At 37.7% G+C, this 23,649-nt stretch overlaps 1 protein-coding gene across 1 annotated transcript in view; it reads right to left on the bottom strand.

The window, feature by feature from the left end:
• Positions 1-329: 329 nt before the first annotated feature.
• Positions 330-23,649, bottom strand: part of APOO (apolipoprotein O) — a 64,596-nt gene continuing 41,276 nt past the window's right edge. The window contains exons 7-9 of the mRNA XM_080910934.1: positions 17,617-17,697; positions 4,936-5,001; positions 330-573 (exon numbers count right to left, since the gene is read on the bottom strand). Coding sequence (XP_080767060.1) covers positions 4,966-5,001; positions 17,617-17,697 — 117 coding nt within the window. The 3' untranslated portion in view covers positions 330-573; positions 4,936-4,965. The remainder of the gene's footprint in view (positions 574-4,935; positions 5,002-17,616; positions 17,698-23,649) is intronic.

The following is a 23,649-nucleotide window of genomic DNA, read 5'->3' as shown; positions in this document are numbered from 1 at the left end:
ATGTCTGGAGGGAGGAAAGGAAAGCACAAAATGGTGTAATGAAAATACAACCTCAAACATAAGCAAGAAAACAAACAAAATATTCCAAAGTGAGCCAAGTAAAATAAAAGCTAACCCTTAAAAAAATCAAAGTAAATATTGTCTTTAGCACACACTCGTGTGTACACACATCCACCACACATTGCACATGTGTGCATGCAAATAGATATATACACATGAGAGAAATAAGCCTCTCACAATAACCATATATACACATAAACCATGTGGATAAGCACGGGAGACGCTCACTTAAACTCATAGCAGTAAAGAAAGCAGGCCAGCTTTGTTGGAATCTGGACTTTAATTTTTTACATAAATAGTGATCTAAGAATGAGGAGTTCTAAGGCTTGTACATTATTTCCATGTGAAAGATTGCAGATTAGTTGGCCTGTAATATGGCATCACCCAAAACAGCAAAAAGGCTTAGTGTTGTTTTTCCTGAAGAAAGCCAGTTTACTATATCCAATACTGATTCTGCCATTTGTCTGTAGAAATACTGATTTACTGTCTGGAGTTTCCAATGTTTACCTATAACTTAAAGAAAGAAAGAAAAATGTAAGTTAAGTGTACACAGGAAAATAAAAATGACTCTAAAATTATAACTTTTGGAATTTATTTAGACTTAAATAAACATACATATTTTTTTACATTACCATTCTATCACCATAAAGAAAATGAGTTAGGGAACACTGCAGGTGAATGAACCAAAACTGAGGATGTGTCCCATACACGGGTACATTCAGACTTTCAACTGGCTAAGTACCCAAGCATACTGAGGTAGGTGACGATGCCAAGTACATGCTTAAATGGTACAGCAAATACTATGCACCGCTTGTCCTCTGAAGAAAGAGACATACTTCCATGTATCAGCAGGAGGAGAATGTAATTACATCATCCTCAGGCAGCTGGATGTCTTTCCTCACACCTTCCTTTACCTCATATCCTTCCTTCCAGAAACGAATCACACAAACTCACCCAACATCTTAGAAGCCATTGACTATTAGAAGTAATTGACTATTCACTTGATCTTTTAATATAAAATTGAAAATTCTTTTAAAAAGCAAACTAGCTAATCGTTCTCTCAGTTTATTAACCTTTTGTGGCTCTCTAAGAATTTAATAGATTTACCATTTTGTTAAACACTGAAAGCAACCTATAATTACCAAGGATTAAGTAAGCAATGGTACACAGAGGTTCCATCTAAGGCTGATGGAAACAGATGTAGAGACCCACAGCCAACCATGGAGCAGAACTTAGTGAATCCTGTGATAAGAAGTGGAGGAAGGATTATAGGAGCCAGAAGAGTCAAGGGTACTACAATAAAACCTATAGAATCAACAAACCTGAACTCACAGGGGCTCAATGAAATTGAACCAAAAATCAGGGAGCCTGCATGGGTCTGACCTAGGCCTTCTGCATGTATGTTATAAATATGTAGCTCTCTCTTCTTGTGGGACTCCTAATAGTGGGTGCCATGTTTGACTGATATCTCTGAGAGGCCTGGCCTTTTCTGAAAAGAAATAGAGGAGATGTGGATGGGAAGAAGGAGGGACAGGGAGGAGAAGAGGGAGGGAAAACTGCAGTTGAGATGTAACATATGAGAGAATAAATTAAAAATAAAAAAATTTAAGGTAAGCCATGGTAAAATTATAGACTAGGGACTAACTACATAAATAAAAAGGAGGCAAATGGATCTACAAATACTGACAGAGAATATACACAGAAAATTAAGCTGTGATTCATTTAGTGTGAATAAATTTAGATACCATGGCAAATTGAAGACCAAAAATGTCAAGTTTTTCAATGAATAAATGAAGAACAGGAAAATACCACATTGAAAAGACAATTAAGAGACATACTCACTAAAATGTGAGAGGTTTGAGTCCTGGTTCAAATAAACCAGTTACAAAGTTACTACTGACAGGTCAGTGTGGCTCTATCCCCAGCAAATCAGGAAGCTGAGGCAGAGGATCACAAGTCCAAGACCTGCATGGACATAGTAAGGCTGTGTCTGAAAAAACAATAAAGGTACTGCTGAGACAAACAGGAAAAACTATACACTATTATGAGAGGGTATTAAGGAATTACTGTTAGTTTCTTTTGGTATGATAATAAAATTATACATACCTTCATGGAGTTTTCTGTGTACTTGGAGAATCATATAAAGAAAATGATCTCATCTTGACAAAAAAAATTCAAAAGTATGCAAATGTGTACTATCTATTTAAATACATAGATACTAAAATATCTAATATACCAAATGAAGAGCAGAAACTATCTCTGGGGAAGAAATAATGACCAGGCAAATTTTTAAAATGTTTAGTTAGGGCTGGGTGTAGTGTGATGTCAAGGCGACACATGATTGGACAGTAGAGAGTGGGGTGGAGACAAGGTTGGAAACACAGAAGAGGAGGAGAGAGCAAGGAGTTTCAAGAGGAGACAACATGGAAGCAGAGGTAGATGTTTCTCTTGCTGCATCTCTAGATGGATAAGGTTGTTATGATTATTTCTAAGGGCTTCTGTGGGTCAATTTATCTTATCTAGGTAGGCAGTTTATATCTTTGTCAACTGGTCATAAGCTTATTGTGTAGAGGGATTGTGGATTGAAAATTTAGTATATAAACCTGTTGGATAACTTAATGATTGTTGGTCATGTTTTCACCAGGCCCGTGGAAAAAGACGTGTGGGTACAAGGCTTGGGAACTAACCACTTAGGGGATTGTGCTCCAGCTCCCCACTGGAGCGGCTCCTAGAGTATCACTCCAAGGGGCCAATGGCAACAGAACAGAACCTTTTTAATTATTACTGAAAGAGCTGGGGTATAGTCAGAGATAGAATGCTTATCTACCATGTGTAAAGCCCCAGGTTCTATTTCTATCATCCAAAAAGATAGGTACAACCAGTATACACTGCTTTTATTTTGTTGTGCCCAGTATACATACATACACACACACACACACACACACACACACACACACGTTTTCTTTCATGTGTGCATGCAGGTGCACATGTAACTATTGGCCAGAGGTTGACCTTGGCTACCTTCATTAATCACTCTCTACCTTAATTTTGAGACAGGGTCACTCAATGAACCTGAAACTCACTGAGTTAGCTAGATTAACCAGCCATCATCCTTTAAGAATCTATCCACTTCCTCCTCCCCGGTGCTGGGATTATAGTCACATGCCACAAAACCTAGCTTTCTACATGGGTGCTGGGAATCCAAAATCAGGTCTTCCTGCTTCCATTGCAAGCATTTTGTTGACTAGACCATCTACCTAGCCCCCTATTGCTTTTATTATTAAAACCTACACCACCAATAACGTTCTAAAAATTCAGTAGTAAAAATAAAGGTTGTATATACAGTGAGTTGAAACCTGGTCTAGAATATCTCTCAACACTAAGATGAATAGCTACTTTTTCTTTGTTAGATCTCACATCTATAGAGAAATACAAACACATTCTATGTAAAGTCTCTAAAGGACTTGTATGGCTCTCTGGAAATTTACTTTCTTGTCTTCCTTCTGTTGCTATATCCCCAGAAATACTGTTCTGGGATGGAGCATAGATCTCTGCCTTTTAACAAGATCTCGTCTGTTACTAAATTATTTGTATAACAACAGAGTACTGGCTTTGCATTAGTTTAAATGTCAAAGTAGAACTGCATCTGCTCTCGGTGACCCATCAACCAAATTTATGACCACCCTAGGAGTCACAAGAAAGTATATTTTGCTTGCTATAAGTAAAAGCTTCCTAAAATATCAGAACTGTCCAAAGACAACTGCCCTGTGGGGTGTTTCCTAACAATGGAGATATAAAAGGTAGGTGACAAGAGGAGGATCAGGGGATTCTGTTGGAAGCTGGGGGTTGCACTGGACAGTCTCAAATTCCAAATGACATGATTATCTGGCTCTCTAAAAACATGGAGATAGATAAGAAAGAAAATCCTCGAACTCAGGAGTTTTGTGAATTTTAAATAGAACTTGAGATACACAACCTTTTAAGATAGGCTAGAGTAGTAATTCACTGATAGAATGCTTGCCCGGGCATCTGTGAAGGCTTGGGTTCAATCCCCAATGCCACACACACATACACAATGCACGTAAAAGAAAACCCATATTCACTGCAGGAAATGTGAAAAAATATAAAGTTACAAATAAAAATACACATCAAAATGCTCTATTATACCTCCTGGTCTAACAAAATATCATATTGCTTTTCTTTTCTATTTAATAATTGAAGCTGAAAGACTGAAAATATAAGGTTAGTCCAGACACTTCACAAAAAAGTCTAGAAAATAAAAAGGAAAAAGGGCTCAGGGGTAGATAATGTGCTTGCCTAGCATGTAGTTCAATCTCAGTACCACAACAAAAGGGATTTGTACATGTTCCTATGCAATTAAGTATGACTGAAACAATAATAATCCTCTTTACAGATATATTGTAACTAAACTACTTTCACGCAGCTGGATATCTAGGTTAATTTTTAATTCCATATAATTTGCTAATTGTCTAGAAATAAGAAGATCTGTTACATAATTCTAGTATATTCACAAAATAGTAATATAATTAATGTTTTTGTACTTAGCAGGTGCTGGATATTAAGCAAACAGATAAAGATCAATAATACATTGAACATAAGGCCAAAAGAAATTACATTGAGTTTCTGACCTATCTGGTTCTAGCTCATCTGAAAAACCCTGGTACTTCTCAGAAAGAAACACAATTAAATAAGCCATGGCACACAAAGCCAGAAACTAAAGACAATAAATATGACCCCTAAATTTCCACATCAAGATGAAAATGCTATAATTAGCTAATTGACAATAAATTATTTCAGCTAGCACAAACAATGCTAAAAAAAACCAGAGTTTTTGTTGTTGTTTTTAGTCTTTACCTGATTAAAATGGGCAGAGCATGGAGTTTTCTATTTATTTCCAGGTGAATTCTTCACATTTCCTGGCTTGTAAAACAAAATTGAGAGCTTTAATACAAGTTGAAAAGAAATAGTGAAACATTGCAAAGTGTCATCAGTATTTGGCAGGATAGAGACATGAAATACTATTATTTTCTTGGGAGATGGTCAAACCATTTTATTGAGGTAGGGTATCATAGAAAGGCCTGGGAGATACCAAATTCTTAGCTGGGGTTGCAGCTAGAGATATTAAAGGTGGTAATCAAAAGGGATGAGCCATTTCTCAGTAAGCTGAAAGGATTAGCCATTTTCCTTCAGTGCCCTGTCATGGAAAGTAACTTGGAAACAGGAAACAGAAAAAAAATGTACAGTAATTCTTATTCTATAGATTCAGCCAAACAGTTTATTTCATAAAAACAAAATCAAATCAATAGTGAAGCTATTCTCTAGTTCCTACAAGTCAGATTTATTACTGCATGCCACCATCACTGCTGTAGAGAGCTTGACAAACATAAGAAAGCTTCTTGCATTATCCACAAGGGCCAAATCATTAAACATACTCACTCAAAGAGGTTTAAATTGGACCACACCATTTCTGCCTGGCCACCTTTGGGAACATATAATTTGGCCATGTCATCCATGAGAAGGATAGAAAAGTTTCCAGTAAGGAAAATTCATGTGCTAAATAGTCAAGGCTTTCCTTTCTTATATGTTTTTAGAACTTAAATTCTGAAATTCTATTAATAAAATCTCCCTTAATATCAAAGATAGAAACTTATGAACTGGCAGTCTGAAGAACTCTAAGCTGCTGCTGGACAGGCCGTGAGACTGTGCTTCTGCAGACTAGATTTAGTGCAGGGGTTCCTGGTGGCCTCTTCCTCATCAGCACTTATGGGTAAAGAGGGGATAAGAAAGCAAGAACATGTCATCTACTGTCACTACTCCGCATGGCTTCTAGACAATTACAAAGTCTATTGGAGTAGTTCAGAACTGTTCTCTATTGCTTTATTCCCATTATACCAGCATAATTAACTCTGCCCTCTCTTATTCACAAGAGTATCCTAATTTGGATGATAATATAACTATATGGTCACCCTATCTACATATCACATCACTTTACGATGAAGTTCTGGGGAACAAGATCATACGCATTGCATGGTGGTTCAACGTAAATGCAGAAGCCTGACCGATGGAACTCTTCAAGACCTAGTACTAGTGCTACTTCTTTCCAGAATGACTACTGCAACCCTGCCCCAAATGTACATACATGTGAGCACACACCTCACCACAGCCCACTGGGCCTTCTGCTGTTACTCAAGCTTGCCAAGCAGCTTTGGTGAGACATCATTTTGGTAAATATGTACTCCTTGCCCTAGAATAGTCAATCCCAATTTTTTGCCTGGCAAAATACGCATTCATCCTTTTCTCAGGATTTTCTTTGTACCTTACCCCTCAATGTAGGTTATATTAGAACCTTGATTCACTTTCACTATTCCCATCTTCCTTTTGATTTTTATTGTTTCCTTCATGTTTGAGTCTCAGAATGAGTTATGAGCTTCATAATCCTATGAACACATGCTAGCCCTAGAACCTCCCACCACATAGCAGTCAAATGTTTGCTGAATAAACAAATGGAATGGCATAGAAATGAGGGACCTAGGGAGAACTAGGACCAAGCATGGTATTACAAATCCAAGTAATTACAAGTACTTAAAAGGTAGAAGGAAGACTGTGGCCAGTCTGGTAAATATACAGAATCTCAAAAAACAAACAAACAAACAAAAAAAAAACAAGAAAGTTTGGGTGAGTGATTCATTAAAAAAAAAAAAAGACACAAAAGGAAGGTTCCAAAAGTAACATACCTATAGCTGACTACTGGGTCTGCCATAAAAGCAATATGATGTCCCACCTAACTAAATGCATTTACATTTCAATCAAGTTACTAATTGCTGAGTATATCTAATGATATTCTTGGATAGTCTGCTCTCTATACCTACCTGTCTCTCAACCTCAAAAATAAATAAAATGCCAAATTTACAACTTTAAAAAAAAAGACTAACTCAGATGAAGAAAATAGGAAGGCAGATGATTCCATTGTACTGATTGAGAAAACCAGCTCTGTTGCCAAGAATATGGATATACTTAGGTACGTATCACTTATAGCAAAACAAATCAGAACCAATATTTTACTACAAAAATACTGGGCCCACCCACTCATAACCACATTACAAATTAAGAGCTGTCTTGAGACAGCACCATGATCTCAAAGGAAACAACATTCTCACAGGCCAAAAATCTGTTTGCATTTTCAGAGAATGTTTTCTTAAAAAACTTCCCTATAATCTAATTTTAATTCATACTTTTTTCAACATATCCTTACCATATTTATGAATACAAACGACAATTTGTTAGCAAACCTAAACCATTTTCAAAAAAATTGAAACATTGGTTCCTAATTACTATGGTCTGTTGTGTAAAGGGGGGTTGCCAGTGGGATGGTTAATCTTTATTGCCAACTTAACTGGATTTGGAATCACCTAGGAGACACAAGTGCGTCTGTAAGAGTGTTTCCAGAGAGGTTTAACTGAGGAAGGACGATGCCCTGAGTGTGGGTAGCATCATCCCATGGTCATGGTCTCAGGTTCCATACTAAACCCAAAGCAGAGAGTGAGCAGACCACCAACATTCCCTGCTCTCTGCTTCCTGTTCTGCTGAGATGTAAGGAAATGAGAAGTCCCAGCTGACAGCCATTTCTATCACCATGCCTTTCCAACCATGACGGACTAGAACTCAAACCAAGACCCCAAAATAAACTCCCCTCCCTTAAGGTCCCCTTCATCAGGTACTTGATCTCAGTAACTAATGAGCCAGCCAAACAGTGGAAAAATTGCATCCTCCTAATATGTTAGAGTCCTAGGTCTAGGCACAGCTTACTGTGCAGGCATGAATTTGTGAGTTTGACTCCCAAACCTCATATTTAAAAAAGAAAAACTACAGGCATGATGGCTCATGCTTGTAATCTCAGAAGTGGGGAGTGGCTCAGAGGACAGCCAGCCTAGCCTACTTGGAATGTCCCAGGCCAGTGAGAAGCCCAGTCCAAAATTAAAGCAAAACATGTCCTCTGGACTCCACTCCCATGAGCTCAGACACACACATACACAGACACACACACACACACACACACAGAGAGAGAGGGGGGGGGGAGGGAGGGAGGGAGGGAGGGAGGGAGAGGAGGGGCAGGAGAGAAAGAAAGAGAGATGGGGGGGGGTAGGTACTGAACTATTTCCAGCAATTATTTAACTCCTCCACCATTCAATTCCTTACTTATAAAATTAAGGTAATAAAAAAATCTGTCTGAAAGACTCCTGAGTAAAGAGCATTCTAAACTAAGCTAAATAAATGTGACCTACACTATATGATAGGTCACTTCTTTTACATAAAAAGTAGCTAATAAATGGAACCAGCCTAAATGCCTATAGTAGATGAAGAGACAAAGAAAATGTGGTATGTATCAGCAAATGGATACAACTAAGGACTATTATAAGCCAGGCTAGGAAAGACAAATACTGTATGTTTTCTTTCACATGTGACTCTTAGATTTTAATGTGTATATGTGTAAATATGCATGTCCGTGTGGGTAGAGGTATGAAACTAGAAAGTGAACCACAAGAGGGAAAGAAGAGGTCTTTAGAGAGAAGAAAGTGGATACTAAAATATATGATATTAAATAAGGGGGGTACTGTGTGGGGAAAAAAGGCTAAAAGAGAAGCTAGGGGGATGAGAGAGAGGAGTGAGGAAGGAGACCAACAAGAACAAAGCATATATAAAAATACCGGAACAGATTCCATTATTTTGTATGCAAATGTAAAAAATGTAAAAGTACAAAATAAATAGGTGAAGTCAGATGACTTGTTAAAGAACCCAACAAAATTCCAGTTCACTAGAATATGATAGGCAAAATTGTGTTTCCCAAATGTCTGAGAACCGGAAACTATACCAGATTAAGCACGAGCCAGAACTACCTTGGATTGTGTGAATGGGCCCAACTGAATTTGAAGAGTTAATAGACACTAAGGAGACAAACAAGGGGGTGAGAAAGAAGAGACTTTAAAAAAGACAACCTGTGTCCTGGTTTTAAAGACAAAGGAAAGGGTCAGCCGCAGTTGCCAGGCAGCAAAACAGAACTTGGTTTACAACATCAGGAACTCAATTTTGTCAACAACCTAAGTGAACAGGAAATTCTGTTCAAGGGTCTCTGGAGAGGGATGAAACCCTGCTGACACCTTGATTTTGTATTGTACTTCTGTGCAAAGATAATCAATCTGTATTGTGTTCAGCTTGAATATATTTATTTGTTTCAGAGACAATAGGAGACAATACTGTATTGTAAACTTCAAAATCTGTTAAGAGCCAAGAGTATTACTTATCAGTAGAAGACTTATTGAGCCTGCATGCACCCAGGAAGACATAATAGTACATATCTGTTAAGAGTGTAGGTCATTTACTGTTCCTACCAAATAAAATTACAAAGAACATTAGGACATGTTAGATTTTCCATGAAGCTAAAATTGTTCTTCATATGTCATTTCTCTTATGTAAGACTATTAGAAATAAAGGAACTAGGTAATGTTCTTTTTTTAAGATTGAAAAGCAGACCTTCAGAGCTTATTCATCTTTTTTATATTTTCTACCATCAATTAGCAACTCCTCTTTTCTCCCTCCTCCAGTCCTTGACAACCACCATCAATCTTTGTTTCTATGAACTTGGTAACCCCATTTACCTGTCATAAAGTAGAACCACATGGTATATGAACTTCTATGACTGGCTTATTTCAAAGACAAATCCTTTAAGAGCAAATAAGTTACTCTCAACTAAGCTTGGGTTTAAAGAGCTGAGGAATCTAGAATGGAGAAGAATGAGCAATGTTTACTCAGTATGGTAGCTGCTTTTCCCTTGCCTTCTGCTGAGCCAGCAAAGGCTCAAAACTAACGATCAGCTTGAGAGGTTCTGCTTTGTTCAGTTTTCATGTTGAGAAAAGTTTGTGTTTCTGTGCTTTTCTGACCTTTAATAATAATTATTTTGGGCCTATAACACTCAGTTGAAAGTAACTTGTTACAGATTTTTTTAAAAAAAAAAACCTAGTGAAAAGCAAAACTGACATTTCCTGGGAAGATGGTTGTATTTAGCAAATTATAAGGGAACTCTAGAGGAGCTGGTGGTAGTTACACACATAATCCCAAAAGTGGGAGGCTGAACCACAAAGACAATCACATGTTCCAGGCCATTCAGAATACAAAGTAAAACCATCTTTAAAAAGAGAGCTATCTCAGAACAAACGCTCTGGAAATTAGTATGGTGATTCCACAGAAAATTTGCAATAGTTCTACCTAAGAACCCAGCTCTATCAATCCTGAGCACAGACCCAAAAAATGCTTCAACATATAACAAGGATGTAAGCTCCACTATGTGCATAGCAGCCTTATCTACAAAAGCCAGAAGATGGAAACAACCCAGATGTCTCTCAACAGATGAACAGATACAGAAAATGTACATTTACACCATATAGTACTACTCAGGGGGCTTGTGAAGGGGAATTTTGGAAGACGGATAACATTTGTAAATTAAATGAATAAAATAACTAATTTTTATAAAGTGAAAAAAAAAGAGAGAGAGAGAGAGAGCTATCTTTGACTCTGAGGCCTGATACATGGAATTACCTGTGACCCTTAGAGCTGAGGCTGGGATTATCCTGAAAAGGTTGCAGATTAACAATCGAATACCCATGCTCTTACTAATTTCTAAAATAAAAGAATTATAGAGATCAATAAGTCAACTATATAAAGAATTTCAGATTATCAATAAAAGACAACAGTCACACTTGTTGGTGTGCATCTTTAATCCCAGCACTCCTAAGAATGAAGCAGAAGATCCTAACTTCAAAGCTACCATGGACTACCCAGCAAGACTCTCCTCACAAAAACAACAAAAAATAGATGTATACGTCCACATAGAGCTTATCAAAGGATCAAATATGAAGCAAACCAAGAAGTCTTTGAATTAGCTTGTCCTTTGGCAGGTACCACAGAGAACTGCTAACAATGTATGAAATCAGCAAAATACCTGTTAGAAATGTCATTGGCCAAATGTACGATTCAACAAATAAAAATAACAAAAGTACAAGACAAAAAAGACTTGTAAATTAAGAATCTTAAGACCAAAAAAAAAAAAAAAAGAGGAAATTAGAAGTAAAAAAAAAAAATGACATGATTGTACATGTCTTTAATCCTAGCACCCAGGAGGCTGAAGCAGTCTGGTCTATATATAGGGAGATCCAGCCCTGTCAGGGTTACATAGAAAAACCTTGGGGAGAAGAAGACAGATACAGACACACACACACACACACACACACACACACACACACACAAAGATGGGGGGGGCTAAAAGTACTAAGGTGATAAGCCATAAAGAAAGGTAGGAAGGTCATGGCTCATACCTATAATCCCAGCACTGATAAGACTGAGGTAGGAAGGTCACCAAAAGTTAGGGCCACCTGAGTTATACAGTAAGACCTTGCCTCAAAAACAAAATGAGGAAGCTATTACAATAAAATCCAGAATAGTCACTGCTTTTAATGAGGTGGAGAGGGCTGTGCCTTAGATCAGCTACACGGAGAGTTAAGCAGGAAGCTGGTAATTCTATTTTTCATCTTAGATCATGGTTTATAAGTGTTTACCATTTAACAATTCACTTAGCTATAAAAAAAGGTCTTTAGATGATTATAAAAGGTTAAAAGCAGTTCAGTAGGGGAAACTACTGAGTGTGGGATATGTATTAGATATTATTACTATCAACAGTAAAAGAGCTTTCCTAGGTGTGATGTTATATTGATATTCATATATAAATGAACCTCCTTGTTCCTTGGGAATACATACTGAATTATATATGATGTATGGAAAGTGTAATGAATAGAACTTTCAAATGATTCCATAAAATAATATACATATGTGTATATATGAACAAAATTAATTTATTAAAAGATGGTAAGACAACCTAGCAGATGCTAATCAGTTAAGTGAACAGCGCTGGTTTTGCTACTGTTCTGTAGTTTTAAAACTTTTCTAACTGAGTATGGTAGCTCATGCCTTTAACCCCAGCATCTGAGAGAGAAAGACAGGTAAATCTTCGTGAATTTGAGGTCAGCCAGTTCTACATAGCAAATTACTGGACAATCAGAGTTATATAGAGAAACCCTGCTCAAAATTTTTTTCCAAAATAGACATTGGTAAATTATTCCTCTCTCCTATCTCAAGTTTAAGGTCATCTTGGTCTGCAAAGCAAGTCAAAAACCAAAACCAAATGCAAATACAAACAAAACACTGTTCACAGCTCTGTGTGTGCTAAGAGTATGCAGGAAACTACCCAATTAGTCATCAATAGATGTATTTTCCCATACAAAAATTACTCTGCAGAAGTTAAAAAAATCTACTGCCTTATATTGTTTATAACTGTATTATTAAAAGAACAAAATAATAAAAATAATAAGATTCAATTGAGATAGTTTATATGTTTATATGTATCATATTTATAAGCCAAGATAAGGAAAATCAGGCAAGCTGAACTGGGTGTGGGGCCATGCTTGTAATCCTAGCACTCTAAAGACTGAAGGAAAAGGTTCAGGAGTTCAAAGTCATCCTCAGTTAGGATGTTCAAGGCCAGTAAGAACATGAAATCATGGCTAAAACAAACGAATAAAAAAGAATATGCAAGATCAATCATAGTGTTTTACAATATATACATATACAGTTAAATAAAAATTTAAAGATAAAGGAGGCAATAAAAAAACACATTTCAGTTAATGTTTCTTCTGAAATGCACGGCACTGATAATTTCCTAGTTCTGAAGGTGAGTAGATGACTCAAACATGTATGGCTATATCATTGGATCAGAAACTGTATACACATGTCGTATATTTGTTTGTAGAAAAAAAGAAACACAAACCATGTTGTGATAGCAGTATTTATGAACACAGCTATCTTCTTTACATTTTAGGTAGTTCATTTCAGCAAATAACTTTTCTTTAAGTGGCCAAGGACAATGACCAAGGAAAACACACCCTTATCCTAATAACTACTAGAGGACAAAATGCAGACTTCTAAAACCAATTCCTAAAAGAAAGATGGGATATGGCAGAGCAGCAAAATGCCACAGACTTGTTTTGGGTACTTGAGAGTACTATGATGACAAGAAAAATACAGCTAAGAATTGAGGCACTGCTGGACTGGGCAGCACATACCTGTAACCTGAGCTACTTGAGACAATGAGGCACAAAAGTAGTGTTTGAGATGCCAGACACTAGAACAAAACAAAACAAATCTTGGACATCATTTGCACCATTTTAATTTATTTGTGTGTGTGTGTGTGTGTGTGTGTGTGTGTGTGTGTGTGTGTACACATGTGCACTGTATGTGTGTGTGCACTGGCCCATGCATTTGTGTAGGCCAGAGGACAACACCTGTCATCAGGTACCATTTGCTCATTTTTGAAGACAGGGTCTCTCACTGGCCTGGAGCTCGCCTATTAGGCTAAGCTGGTTGTCTAGTGAAACCCAGGAATCCACCTACCTCCTCCACCTCCTCAGTGTTGGGATTACAAGGGAATATCAGCATGCCCAAATCTTTTAATGTGGGTTCTGGGGGTCAAACGCAGGTCCTCGTACTTGCACAGCAAGCACTTTACTAAGTTATCTCTCCAACCTGCATTTAAGACTTAGGTTCCGGGGCTGGAGAGATGGCTCAGCGGCTAAGAGCACTGACTGCTCTTCCAAAGGTCCTGAGTTCAAATCCCAGCAACCACATGCAATGGGATCTGATTCCCTCTTCTGATAGCAACAATGTACTCATATAAAATAAATAAATCTTAAAAAAAAAAAAAGACTTAGGTTCCTACTTTAGATATAATGTCCATTAATTTACTTGATTTTACACAACCAAAGATATGTACTATATCTATTATTAGAGTACAAAAATCCAAATAAGGCACTTAACTGAGACTGGTCATTACACTTGAAAACTTCCAGCCAGGCAGTGGCAGTAAAGGCTTTAATCCCAGAACTGGGGATGCAGAGGCAGGTGGATCTGAGTTCTAAGCTACCCTGCTCTACACAGTGAGCTCCAGCACAGCTAGGGCTATACAGAGAAGCCCTGTATTGTAAAAACAAAACAACAAAACCAACTGGTAAACAAGTAAAAGACAAGTCTGCTGTTATGAAGTGCCTCCTGCCTCCCTTAAAAAAGCCAAGGTCTCTTGCTTTTGTCTGTGCCTTTCTTCTGGCATTTAGTTTATTTTGTGTTTCAGTTATAGACTTCATCCCCCTTTACTATATCATGAGTTATCTGATACATATTTAATTATTTGATATTCAATGAAAAGAATATACTCAGCTTCAGGACCCCCAAAGATTCCTGTTTCAACACAGCTTAATTCTTTACTCTCAATTAAAAACAATGACTAGAGCTGGAGCAATGATAGCTCAGAGGTTAAGAGCTGCTACAGCAGAGCACTCAGATTCGGTTCCCAGCACCCACAGAGGAGGCTCACAACCAATTGTAGCTCTAGGGGATCCAACACCCTCTTCTGGCTTCCCTGGTCACCAGGCATACATGTGGTGCACACATATACATGCAGGCCAAATACTCATATAAAATAATGATAGAAGTAGTAAATTAAAAGAAACCCTCCACTGTATGATTAGTATGTACAACAAAAATAAACAAATAAAAACAAAAATAAGAAAGGAAGTCCCTCTATAAACAGGTAATCAATTAAGAGTTGAACCATATAGCAAACAACTGTAAACACATAATGATGAACTACTTACTGAATCCTTATTTTTTGTGTATGGGTATTTCCCTACACGTATGTCTGTTTACCACTTGCATGTCTGGTGCTCACAGAGGCCAGAAGAGAAATCTGGAGCACCTGGTATTGGGGTCACAGAGAGGTATGAAGTATCATGTGGGAACTGAATCCACATCCAGTGCTCCTTGCTACTGAACCATCTCTATGGCCCCCAGTAATGCCCTTAGAAGCCTTTACCACCCGACTCCAAAAGGACTCGCATCAAAATATATGGCTAATATATATATGACTACCTTTAAATACCTAAGCCCACATAGGCTCCTAGAAGATGCTCCTCTAAAGATGCCCTAGTCTGTAGTTGCACAGTAGTAGATACCGATTTGGTCTCGTTTTTCATGATCCTTTCTAGAGATATACACAGTTTTTTTCTGACATTTTAATTCCTTTCCCATATAAAATTTTGCCATATGCTTTTTAAGGAGTTTTTTAAACAAGTAAAAAAAAAAAGACTTCCAAAGAAAATGTCAGAAGTGAAAATAAAACCAGGTTTATTTTTTAAAAGGGAGTGCCAGGTGACATATGATACAGATGCAGAGCGTCCTCTCACTAGCTGGCTCAGCCAGCCCTGGTGGCTCACACAGTATAAGAACACTTGGGATACTGAGGCCAGATGTGGGGGGTCTGCTGTGAGTTGGGAGACTAAAGGCTGGGTTAGGGTTCTGTTTGTTGTTTGTTTGTTTTAATTGTTGTTTTGAGTGGTACTGGGAACTGACCCCGGGGTCTTGCACATGTTAGGTAAGAACCCACCAATGAACTATATACTCAGCCCTTAATAAAAGAGCTAGTTTAAATGGGCTCAAAATAGACTAACTTCCTTATAAACAATCAGTATAAAAATCAGTCTTTAAGCTGGCTCAGTGGTTAAGAGCACTTGTTGTTGCAGTGAGCACAGAATCAATTCCCAGCATCCACATGGTGCCTCACAACCATCTGTAATTCTAGTTCCAGGGAATCCAACATCCTCATCTGACCTCCATGAGCACCAGGCAAGCATGTGATGCATAGGCACATATGCAGGTAAAACAGTCATACACATAAAATAAAACAAATAAATCTGAAAGCAATTTAAAAATCAGTCTTAAGACTGTTCTAAAAGGGTGTGTGTGTGTGTGTGTGTGTGTGTATTGAGAACTTATATAATTTAGTCTATAATATTACTCCTAAATCCTGATATTTACATAAATAAAGGTATGTGTGTTTGTGGTGCTGGGGCCTTGTGCATGCAAAGCTCACATTTTTTCCTACTGAACTACAACTCTAGTGTTTTATTTAAAGATATTTTGATGTGTATGCATTAATGATACAAAATAACAGGCCTCATGACATTTTATGCACGTATTTAAAATTTACTTTGATCATAGTTGGTTATTTCTATTTATATATTTTACAAAAATATCTTCTTTTGAAATAATTGGAGTCCAATAAACTTTCTTTGATCTATACTGCAGAAAGTTTACTAATATAAGATCCCCAGTTTGCCCTTAGTCTCTGAACACACATGAGGCATGGTGCCTCATTTTGTACTGCACCTTCTTTTTTGTTGTTTATTGGTTTTTTTTTTTGTTTGTTTGTTTTTTGAAACAGGGTTTTCTCTGTGTAGCTCTGGCCATCCTGGAACTTGCTCTATATAGACCTGGATAGCCTCAAACTCAGAGATTTGAATGCCTCTGCTTCCCAAATGCTAGGATTAAAGGCATGTAGTGGCACCACAACCTGGCTGTGAGTCTGCTTTAACAAAATAGACATTATTTCTACAGGCCACATACAATAAGCTATGTGGCGACTAGGAGAGTTATGAATGTGGCCTACAACTGCTCACTAACACATCAAGGCCTGCACTCTAGATAGGAGATGAATAATACTAAAGAGAAGAACAGAGTTTATGATCAAGTGTAAAATCAAGGAAAAATGTGTGTCTCAATTATGCATATTATTCCTGAGACCATAATATATTCCATTTGAATCCAGGGCTTTTTTATGTTACTTAATTATTTTATGTGTATGCATGTTTTACTTGCATATATGCATGTGTACCATGTGTGTACTTGTTGCCTTTGGAGGCCAGAAGAGGCAGATTCCCCCAAAACAGAGTAACAGACAGTTGTTAAGCCATCATCTGGGTACTAGAAATCTAACCCAGGTCTTCTGGAAAAACAGCCAGTGCTCTTAACCACTGAGCCATCCCTCCAGCCCCAGGTACTTTTAATCACATTTATTTACATGTGTTTGTACATTATAAGAATTTACAGACCAGAATATATGTGGAGGTTGGAGGAAAACTTGCGGGAATCAGTTTTATCTTTCCACCATGTGAGTTCACAGGACTAAACTCAAGTCATCAGACTTGGTGGGAAACATATCTCTACCCACTGAGCCATCTCACTAGACATTTACAGTATAATTTTTAGATAATACAGTACACTCTGAGGAAACTATATAAAGAACAGAATAGAAATTGCAGTCTAAGGCTATATTGGGAAGCCTTTTTTGGTCACCACTTTTGACCTACTGTCAATAACCAAATACTGAAGATATTTTACTGTTCTTCCAAAGAGGACAACAGAAACTAAAAGCCAACAGAAGAAGCAATTAAAGGAATAAGGTGATTTAGGTATTTCACAAAAATTTAGAAAAACTATAATAAATATAAAATATAAATATAAAAAATATATTTATTTTTATTCATATTTAACCAAAATATATTTATTTTATTCAATATTTAACATAATGAAAATGGTTCTCACCTTCTGAAAATGTTGCTTCCACAAATCTTCGACAACTATGTACCCTCGCAATCCCCAGTCATATAACTTCTCTGCAGTGATCTGGAAACACAAACAGAAAAGACCGATAAATGATCCATTTGTGAATGATAAAAAAGATAGTTTCTTTTCTCCAATTTCCAACAGTGCTGCATTTGACTACTGTGAGGAAGGGGGTGTGGTATGTGTCGGGGTGTGTACGTGTGTGTGTGTGTGTGTGTGTGTGTGTGTGTGTGTGATTTTGTAACTACTACAGAAAGTGTTTGGACACATCCATCAAACCTGAATAAGATGCTGGGAATAGAGTTCAATGGTAGAGCACTTGCCTAGGAAACATCCTGGCTTCTATCTCTAGTACCATAAAAGAAAAAGCAATGAGAATTCTGTCTCAGTTTGGTGGCTCAGATCTATAATCTCAGCACTCAGGAAGCTGAGGCAGGTAGGCTGCTGTAAATTAAAGGTCAAAATGAATAACAGTAATGTTCTGTCTCAAAAGCAAAGAACTGTATAGCAAAAAATAAAAAGTTTAAAAAATAAAAATTGAAAAGAAAAAAATGAAAAAACAAAGAAAAAGAATAAGAAGAAAAGTCTGATTACAAATAGTTACCTCTTAAAATGACTGGCTATAAATTATGTATATATCTTTTATTACTGGTGCTAATGATCAAACCTGGGGCATTATGTATGTTACTGATACCTACATCCCAGTTCCCAAAAGATTATAACTTCTAAATTAAATGTAGGAGAACACTGATGAGGTGAGGGATTCCTAAAATCACAGGAAGAAACATCTACCTACCCCACCTGGCATGTATTCTGCCTGCACATATGTACTGCACCACAGATATGCTTGGTGCCTGTGGCCCAAAGTTATAAGAGGGCATCTGATCGTCTGGGACTGAAATTACAAACAGTTGTGAGTTGCCATGTGGGTTCTAAGAATCAAACCTAGATCCTCTGCCAAAAAAGAAAAAAACATAAAACAAAAAGCAAACAAAACAACAACAAAAAACAAGTACTTTTCTCCAAATACCTGGAAATTTTTTTCCCAGCCTTCAAAAAAAAATGCTTCTAGCAATTTGCATTCATTGGTTCTACTTATAACAAAGAATGCTGATTGTTGTACACCATGATAATAGTTCAAAATTGTCTTTATTTGGTGCGTGTACGTGTGTTGTGTTGTGTTCTCATGTGCATTTCAATGTCTGCCCTGTGTGTGCAGATGACCAGAAGAGGGCATCAGATCCCTTGGACTGGAGTTAGAGAAGGTTATAAGCTGCCTGATGTGGGTGCTTCTGGGTGAGCAGTAACCACAAGGCCATCTCTCCAGCCCCAACACTTACAATTTGTTTTCTTTTTTTTTAATCAGATGTTTTCTTTACTTACATTTCAAATAATGTTATCCCCTTTCCTGGCTTCCCCTCTGGAATCCCCCTATCCCACCTCCCTCTCCCTGCTTCTATGAGGGTGCTGCCCCACCCACCCACTCCCTCTCACTCCCTCCCACTCCCACCCTAGAATTCCCCTACATTGGGACATTGAGCTTTCTCAGAGCCAAGGGCCTCTCCTCTCACTGATGCCTGATAAGACCCTCCTCTGCTCCCTATGCAGCTGGAGCCATGGGTCCCTGCATGTGTACTCTTTGGTTGGTGTTTTAGTCTCTGGGAGCTCTGGGGGGTCTGGTTGGTTGATATTGTTGCTCTTTCTATGGGGTTGAAAACCCCTTCAACTCCTTCAGTCCTTTTCCCAACCCCTCCATTGGGGACTCTTCCTAATTTTTATAATTGATCTTTGTATAGTGATGTTTTACAGAACACTTTAACATGAGTTATCCCTATCCTAAAGAATAGTAAGGACATGAAGAATGCAAGGATACACTCAAAGGCCAAGTAATTTGTCTACAGTCCCAGTAACATAAAAAGAGTGATGATCTCTGTAACATACTGATTTCTGCAAGCCAAATCCTCAGTTGTTCCTAATTCCTAAGAATATCGATGCATCTAGCGAATACCATCCTAAGTGAGGTAACCCAGTCACAAAAGAACAGACATAATATGCAGTCACTGATAATTGGATACTAACCCCAGAAAGCTCTGAACACCCCAGAAACAACTCACAGGCCATATAAAACTCAAGAAAAACAAAGGCCAAAAAAAAAAAAAGAAAGAAAGAAAACCTCAGTCCTTCTTAGGGAAAAAAATGTATAGTACCCTCTCAAAGTGTGGTACACCTGGACCTTAAATCACTAATAATCCAAGAGCTAATAATATAGCCTTGTGGCAATTTTTGATATTCAAAGATCATTATGCTTAATCTATACTCACCAAGAAAACTGTTTCCATGTTACATTCTGTCATACATGTACTTTATGATTATGGTAACTAGCAGGATTTCAATGCATGCTATCAAACCTCTAAAAGAATTAAGTACTGACAAAAATATATTCATATAGTTTTATGCCAAAAATGCTTTTAAAAATCTGTATATGTATCCCTCTTTTTTTCAAATAAAGTTGTAAGAGAGAAAAAAAAATGATATGCTAAGAGTCTTGGCCTCCTTGTTAGATATATTAAACATTTACCACATATGATACTGCCATTCTTGGTGTTTCACATTTCTAAAAAGAAAATAATGTTTTCTGTCAATATGAGGGTATTTTCTCTTTTGTGTGTGGTTTGGGCATGAAACTTCTACACATGCTTAACAAGTATTCTACCACTAAGCTACTATTTCCCCTGTCCCAATATACCCAATTTGGGTACATTATTTTTAGCTAGATACTACTGAACAGAACAGAACTTAAGTGGCTAAGTGGTCCATCCAAGTTTGAGGGTTCTAAGAAAGAAAACTAAAACTGTAAAAATGGAACTAAATAACAAGATACAAGACCAGAAAATCTCTTTGAATGTTGGTGCTCTTCTGGCTTGTTTTCTTGTAGTAAGATATGCATGCCATTACTTTTAAAAGAAAATAAGATTTAAAAAAATATATATACAAACACAAAAATGTATCATTTTAATTGTTTCAAAAGTATAATTCAGTGGCAGTAAAGATGTCCTTACTGTTCAACCATCACCACTATCCACTTTCAGATCTTTTTTTATCGCTACCTTGGGGTGAATACAGATGATGTTTTGCAACAGATGCTAAGGCCCAGAAGGTAAAAAAGTGCCACTCTATGAGGACAACCACGACAGCTTCACAACCAGCAGTTAGCCCTGCCCACCATATACTTCTTAAACTTTAAGAGACTAGAATGATGCTCATTTTTCTTCTTTTATCTATGATTCACACTTCCTGAGCTGAAACAAGAGCAAGGACAGAAACATTACCTACCTGCCTCCAGGACTGTTACAATCTCAAGCTATGAGAGTTCTGCTGGTTCTCAACCAAAAATATCAATTTCCCACTGCCGAGGCCACTAGAGTCTCACCTACAACTGAAGCCCAGGCTGGAAATGAAAAATCCAAGTGGCCCAGTGTTCAGTTGGTCTGGCTCACGACCCTCAGAACCTGATTCTGATGACTGCATTGCTGTCTCTTCCTAGGACAGCATTTCCATGTGATATAAAGTTCTGACACGTGGGTCCCTATGGCCCTAAAGTGAAAAGGTCTTCAAATCCTAAAGCTCATCTCCCTCTTCCTAGTTTTCCCAGTAATTCTATGTGTACAGTATCACTGACTCCAGACCAGCGTCTAAAGCTTATATTCCCAAATATCTTGCCATTTGAATCACCCTGAAGTCCTGCTAAAACACACATGGCAAGTCTACATGCTTACACTGCCTGATTCAATTCCTGTGGGTGGGGACTGAGAATTTGCATCTCTGACAAGTTCCCTTATGCTGATGCTATCGATCTTAAGGCCATGTTTGGAATCCCATTGATCTATCTTTACCCAAGTTATCAGCCAACTGTGATCCATCTACTTGTCATGATATCATCAAACCAAGGTCTGAAGGGAAAGAAAAGGACAGTTAGCTGAGAACCCCAACTAGTGCCTCCACACCAGAGGAGAGAGCACACACATGTTGCAATAAGGAAAGTGAGTCTGGCACTAATAGCAGGGAGAAAGCATGAAGGTTAGAGTGGTCTACACAGACAATGCCAGTGAGAGTCACTAAAAGTACTCTGGGTCTTTAGACTTCTACAGAAGTATATAAATTATATTTTAAATTTACTTGGATTAATATTCAAGTTAGCAAGTATTTTTATGAACACTGACATTATTGACATGAGGGAAATAGTGAAGAGAAACTTTTAAGTTACCTATGAAAGAAACAGAGCCGGGTCACCACCATCAGGACTCAGGGCCTGCACACAGATTGCTGAGCGCCCAGAAGAGCCTCAGAAGCACTCTCCATCCTGAGCCCGCAGATGAACTCCCCACTCTGCCTCACTGACTATCCAGAGAGAGACCTCCAGGGAACTCTCATGGCTCAGGTAACAAGGTGATGACTGGGCCTCTTCTGGCCCAAAGACAGAGCTGGGCCACAACAATCAGGACTCACTGCCTGCCTGCAGAGAGCTGAACACCCAGGAGCAATCACCCTTCTGAACTCATGGACCCACAAACCCACAGGAGAGAAAAGCTCCAGTCAACAAGATCACTAAATATCACAGATAACAAGATGGCAAGAGGCAAGCTCAAAATCCTAAGCAATGGAAACCAAGACAACCTGGCAACAGCAGAACCCAGCTCTCCCACCACAGCAAGTAGTGGATATTCCAATACACCAGAAAAACAAGATATTGACTTAAAATCATACTTCATAATTATGATGGAGATCCTCAAAAAGCACATGAATAACTCCCTTAAAGAATTACAGGAGAACACATATAAACAAGTAGAAGCCGTTAATAGAGGAAACACAAAAATCACTTAAAGACCTACAGGAAAACACAACTAAACAGGTGAAGAAATTGAGAATGGAAATAGAAACAATAAAGAAATCACAAAAAGAGACAACCCTGGAGATAGAAAACTGAGAAAAGAAATCAGGAGTCACAGATGAAAGCATCACCAACAGACTAAAGGAGATGGAAGAGAGGATCTCAGGGGCAGAAGAAAACATAGAAAACATTGAGATATCAGTCAAAGAAAATGCAAAAATCAAAAATCTCCTAACCCAAAACATTCAGGATATTCAGGACACAATGAGAAGACCAAAACTAAGGATAATAGGTATAGAAGAGGGCAAAGACTCCCAACTAAAATGCCTGGTAAATATCTTCAACAAAATCATAGAATAAAACATCCCTAACCTTAAGAACAAGATGACCATGAATATATAAGAAGCCTACAGAACTCCAAATAGATTGGACCAGAAAAGAAATTCTTCCCGACATATAAGAGTCAAAACACCAAACTTTCAAAGAAAAAGAAAGAATACTAAAAGCAGTAAGGGAAAAAGAACAAATAACATGAAGGCAGACCAATGAGAATTATACCAGACTTCTCAACAGAGACTATGAAAGCTAGAAGATCCTAGACAGACATCATACAGACCCTAACACAAATACCAACCCAGGTTAAAATATCCAACAAAATTTTCAATCACCATAGATGGAGGGACCAAGATATTCCAGGACAAAACCGAATTTACACAATATCCGTCCATAAACCCAGCGATAAAAGGGATAATAGATGGAAAGCTCCAACACAAGGAAGGAAACTACACCCTAGGAAAAGCAATAATAATAATAATAATAATAATCTTCTTGCAACAAAAACAAAAGAAGAAAAGCACACAAACATAATTCTACCTCCAACAACAAAAATAACAGAAAACAACAATCACTATTCCTTAATATCTCTTAATATCAATGGATTCAACCCCCCCCCCAATAAAAAGACATAGACTATCAAGACTGAATATGTAAACAGGATCCAGAACTTTGCTGCATACAGAAAAATCATCTCAGACAGACACTATCTCAAAGTAAAAGGCTGGGGAAAAAAAAACTTTCCAAGCAAATGATCCGAGGAAACAAGCTGGAGTAGCCATTGTAATACT

Source organism: Micromys minutus (assembly GCF_963924665.1).
Source record: "Micromys minutus genome assembly, chromosome: X".
Lineage (NCBI taxonomy): Eukaryota > Metazoa > Chordata > Mammalia > Rodentia > Muridae > Micromys > Micromys minutus.
The sequence above is the reverse complement of the archived record's forward strand: the minus strand, read 5'-3'. Positions and strand labels throughout refer to the sequence as shown.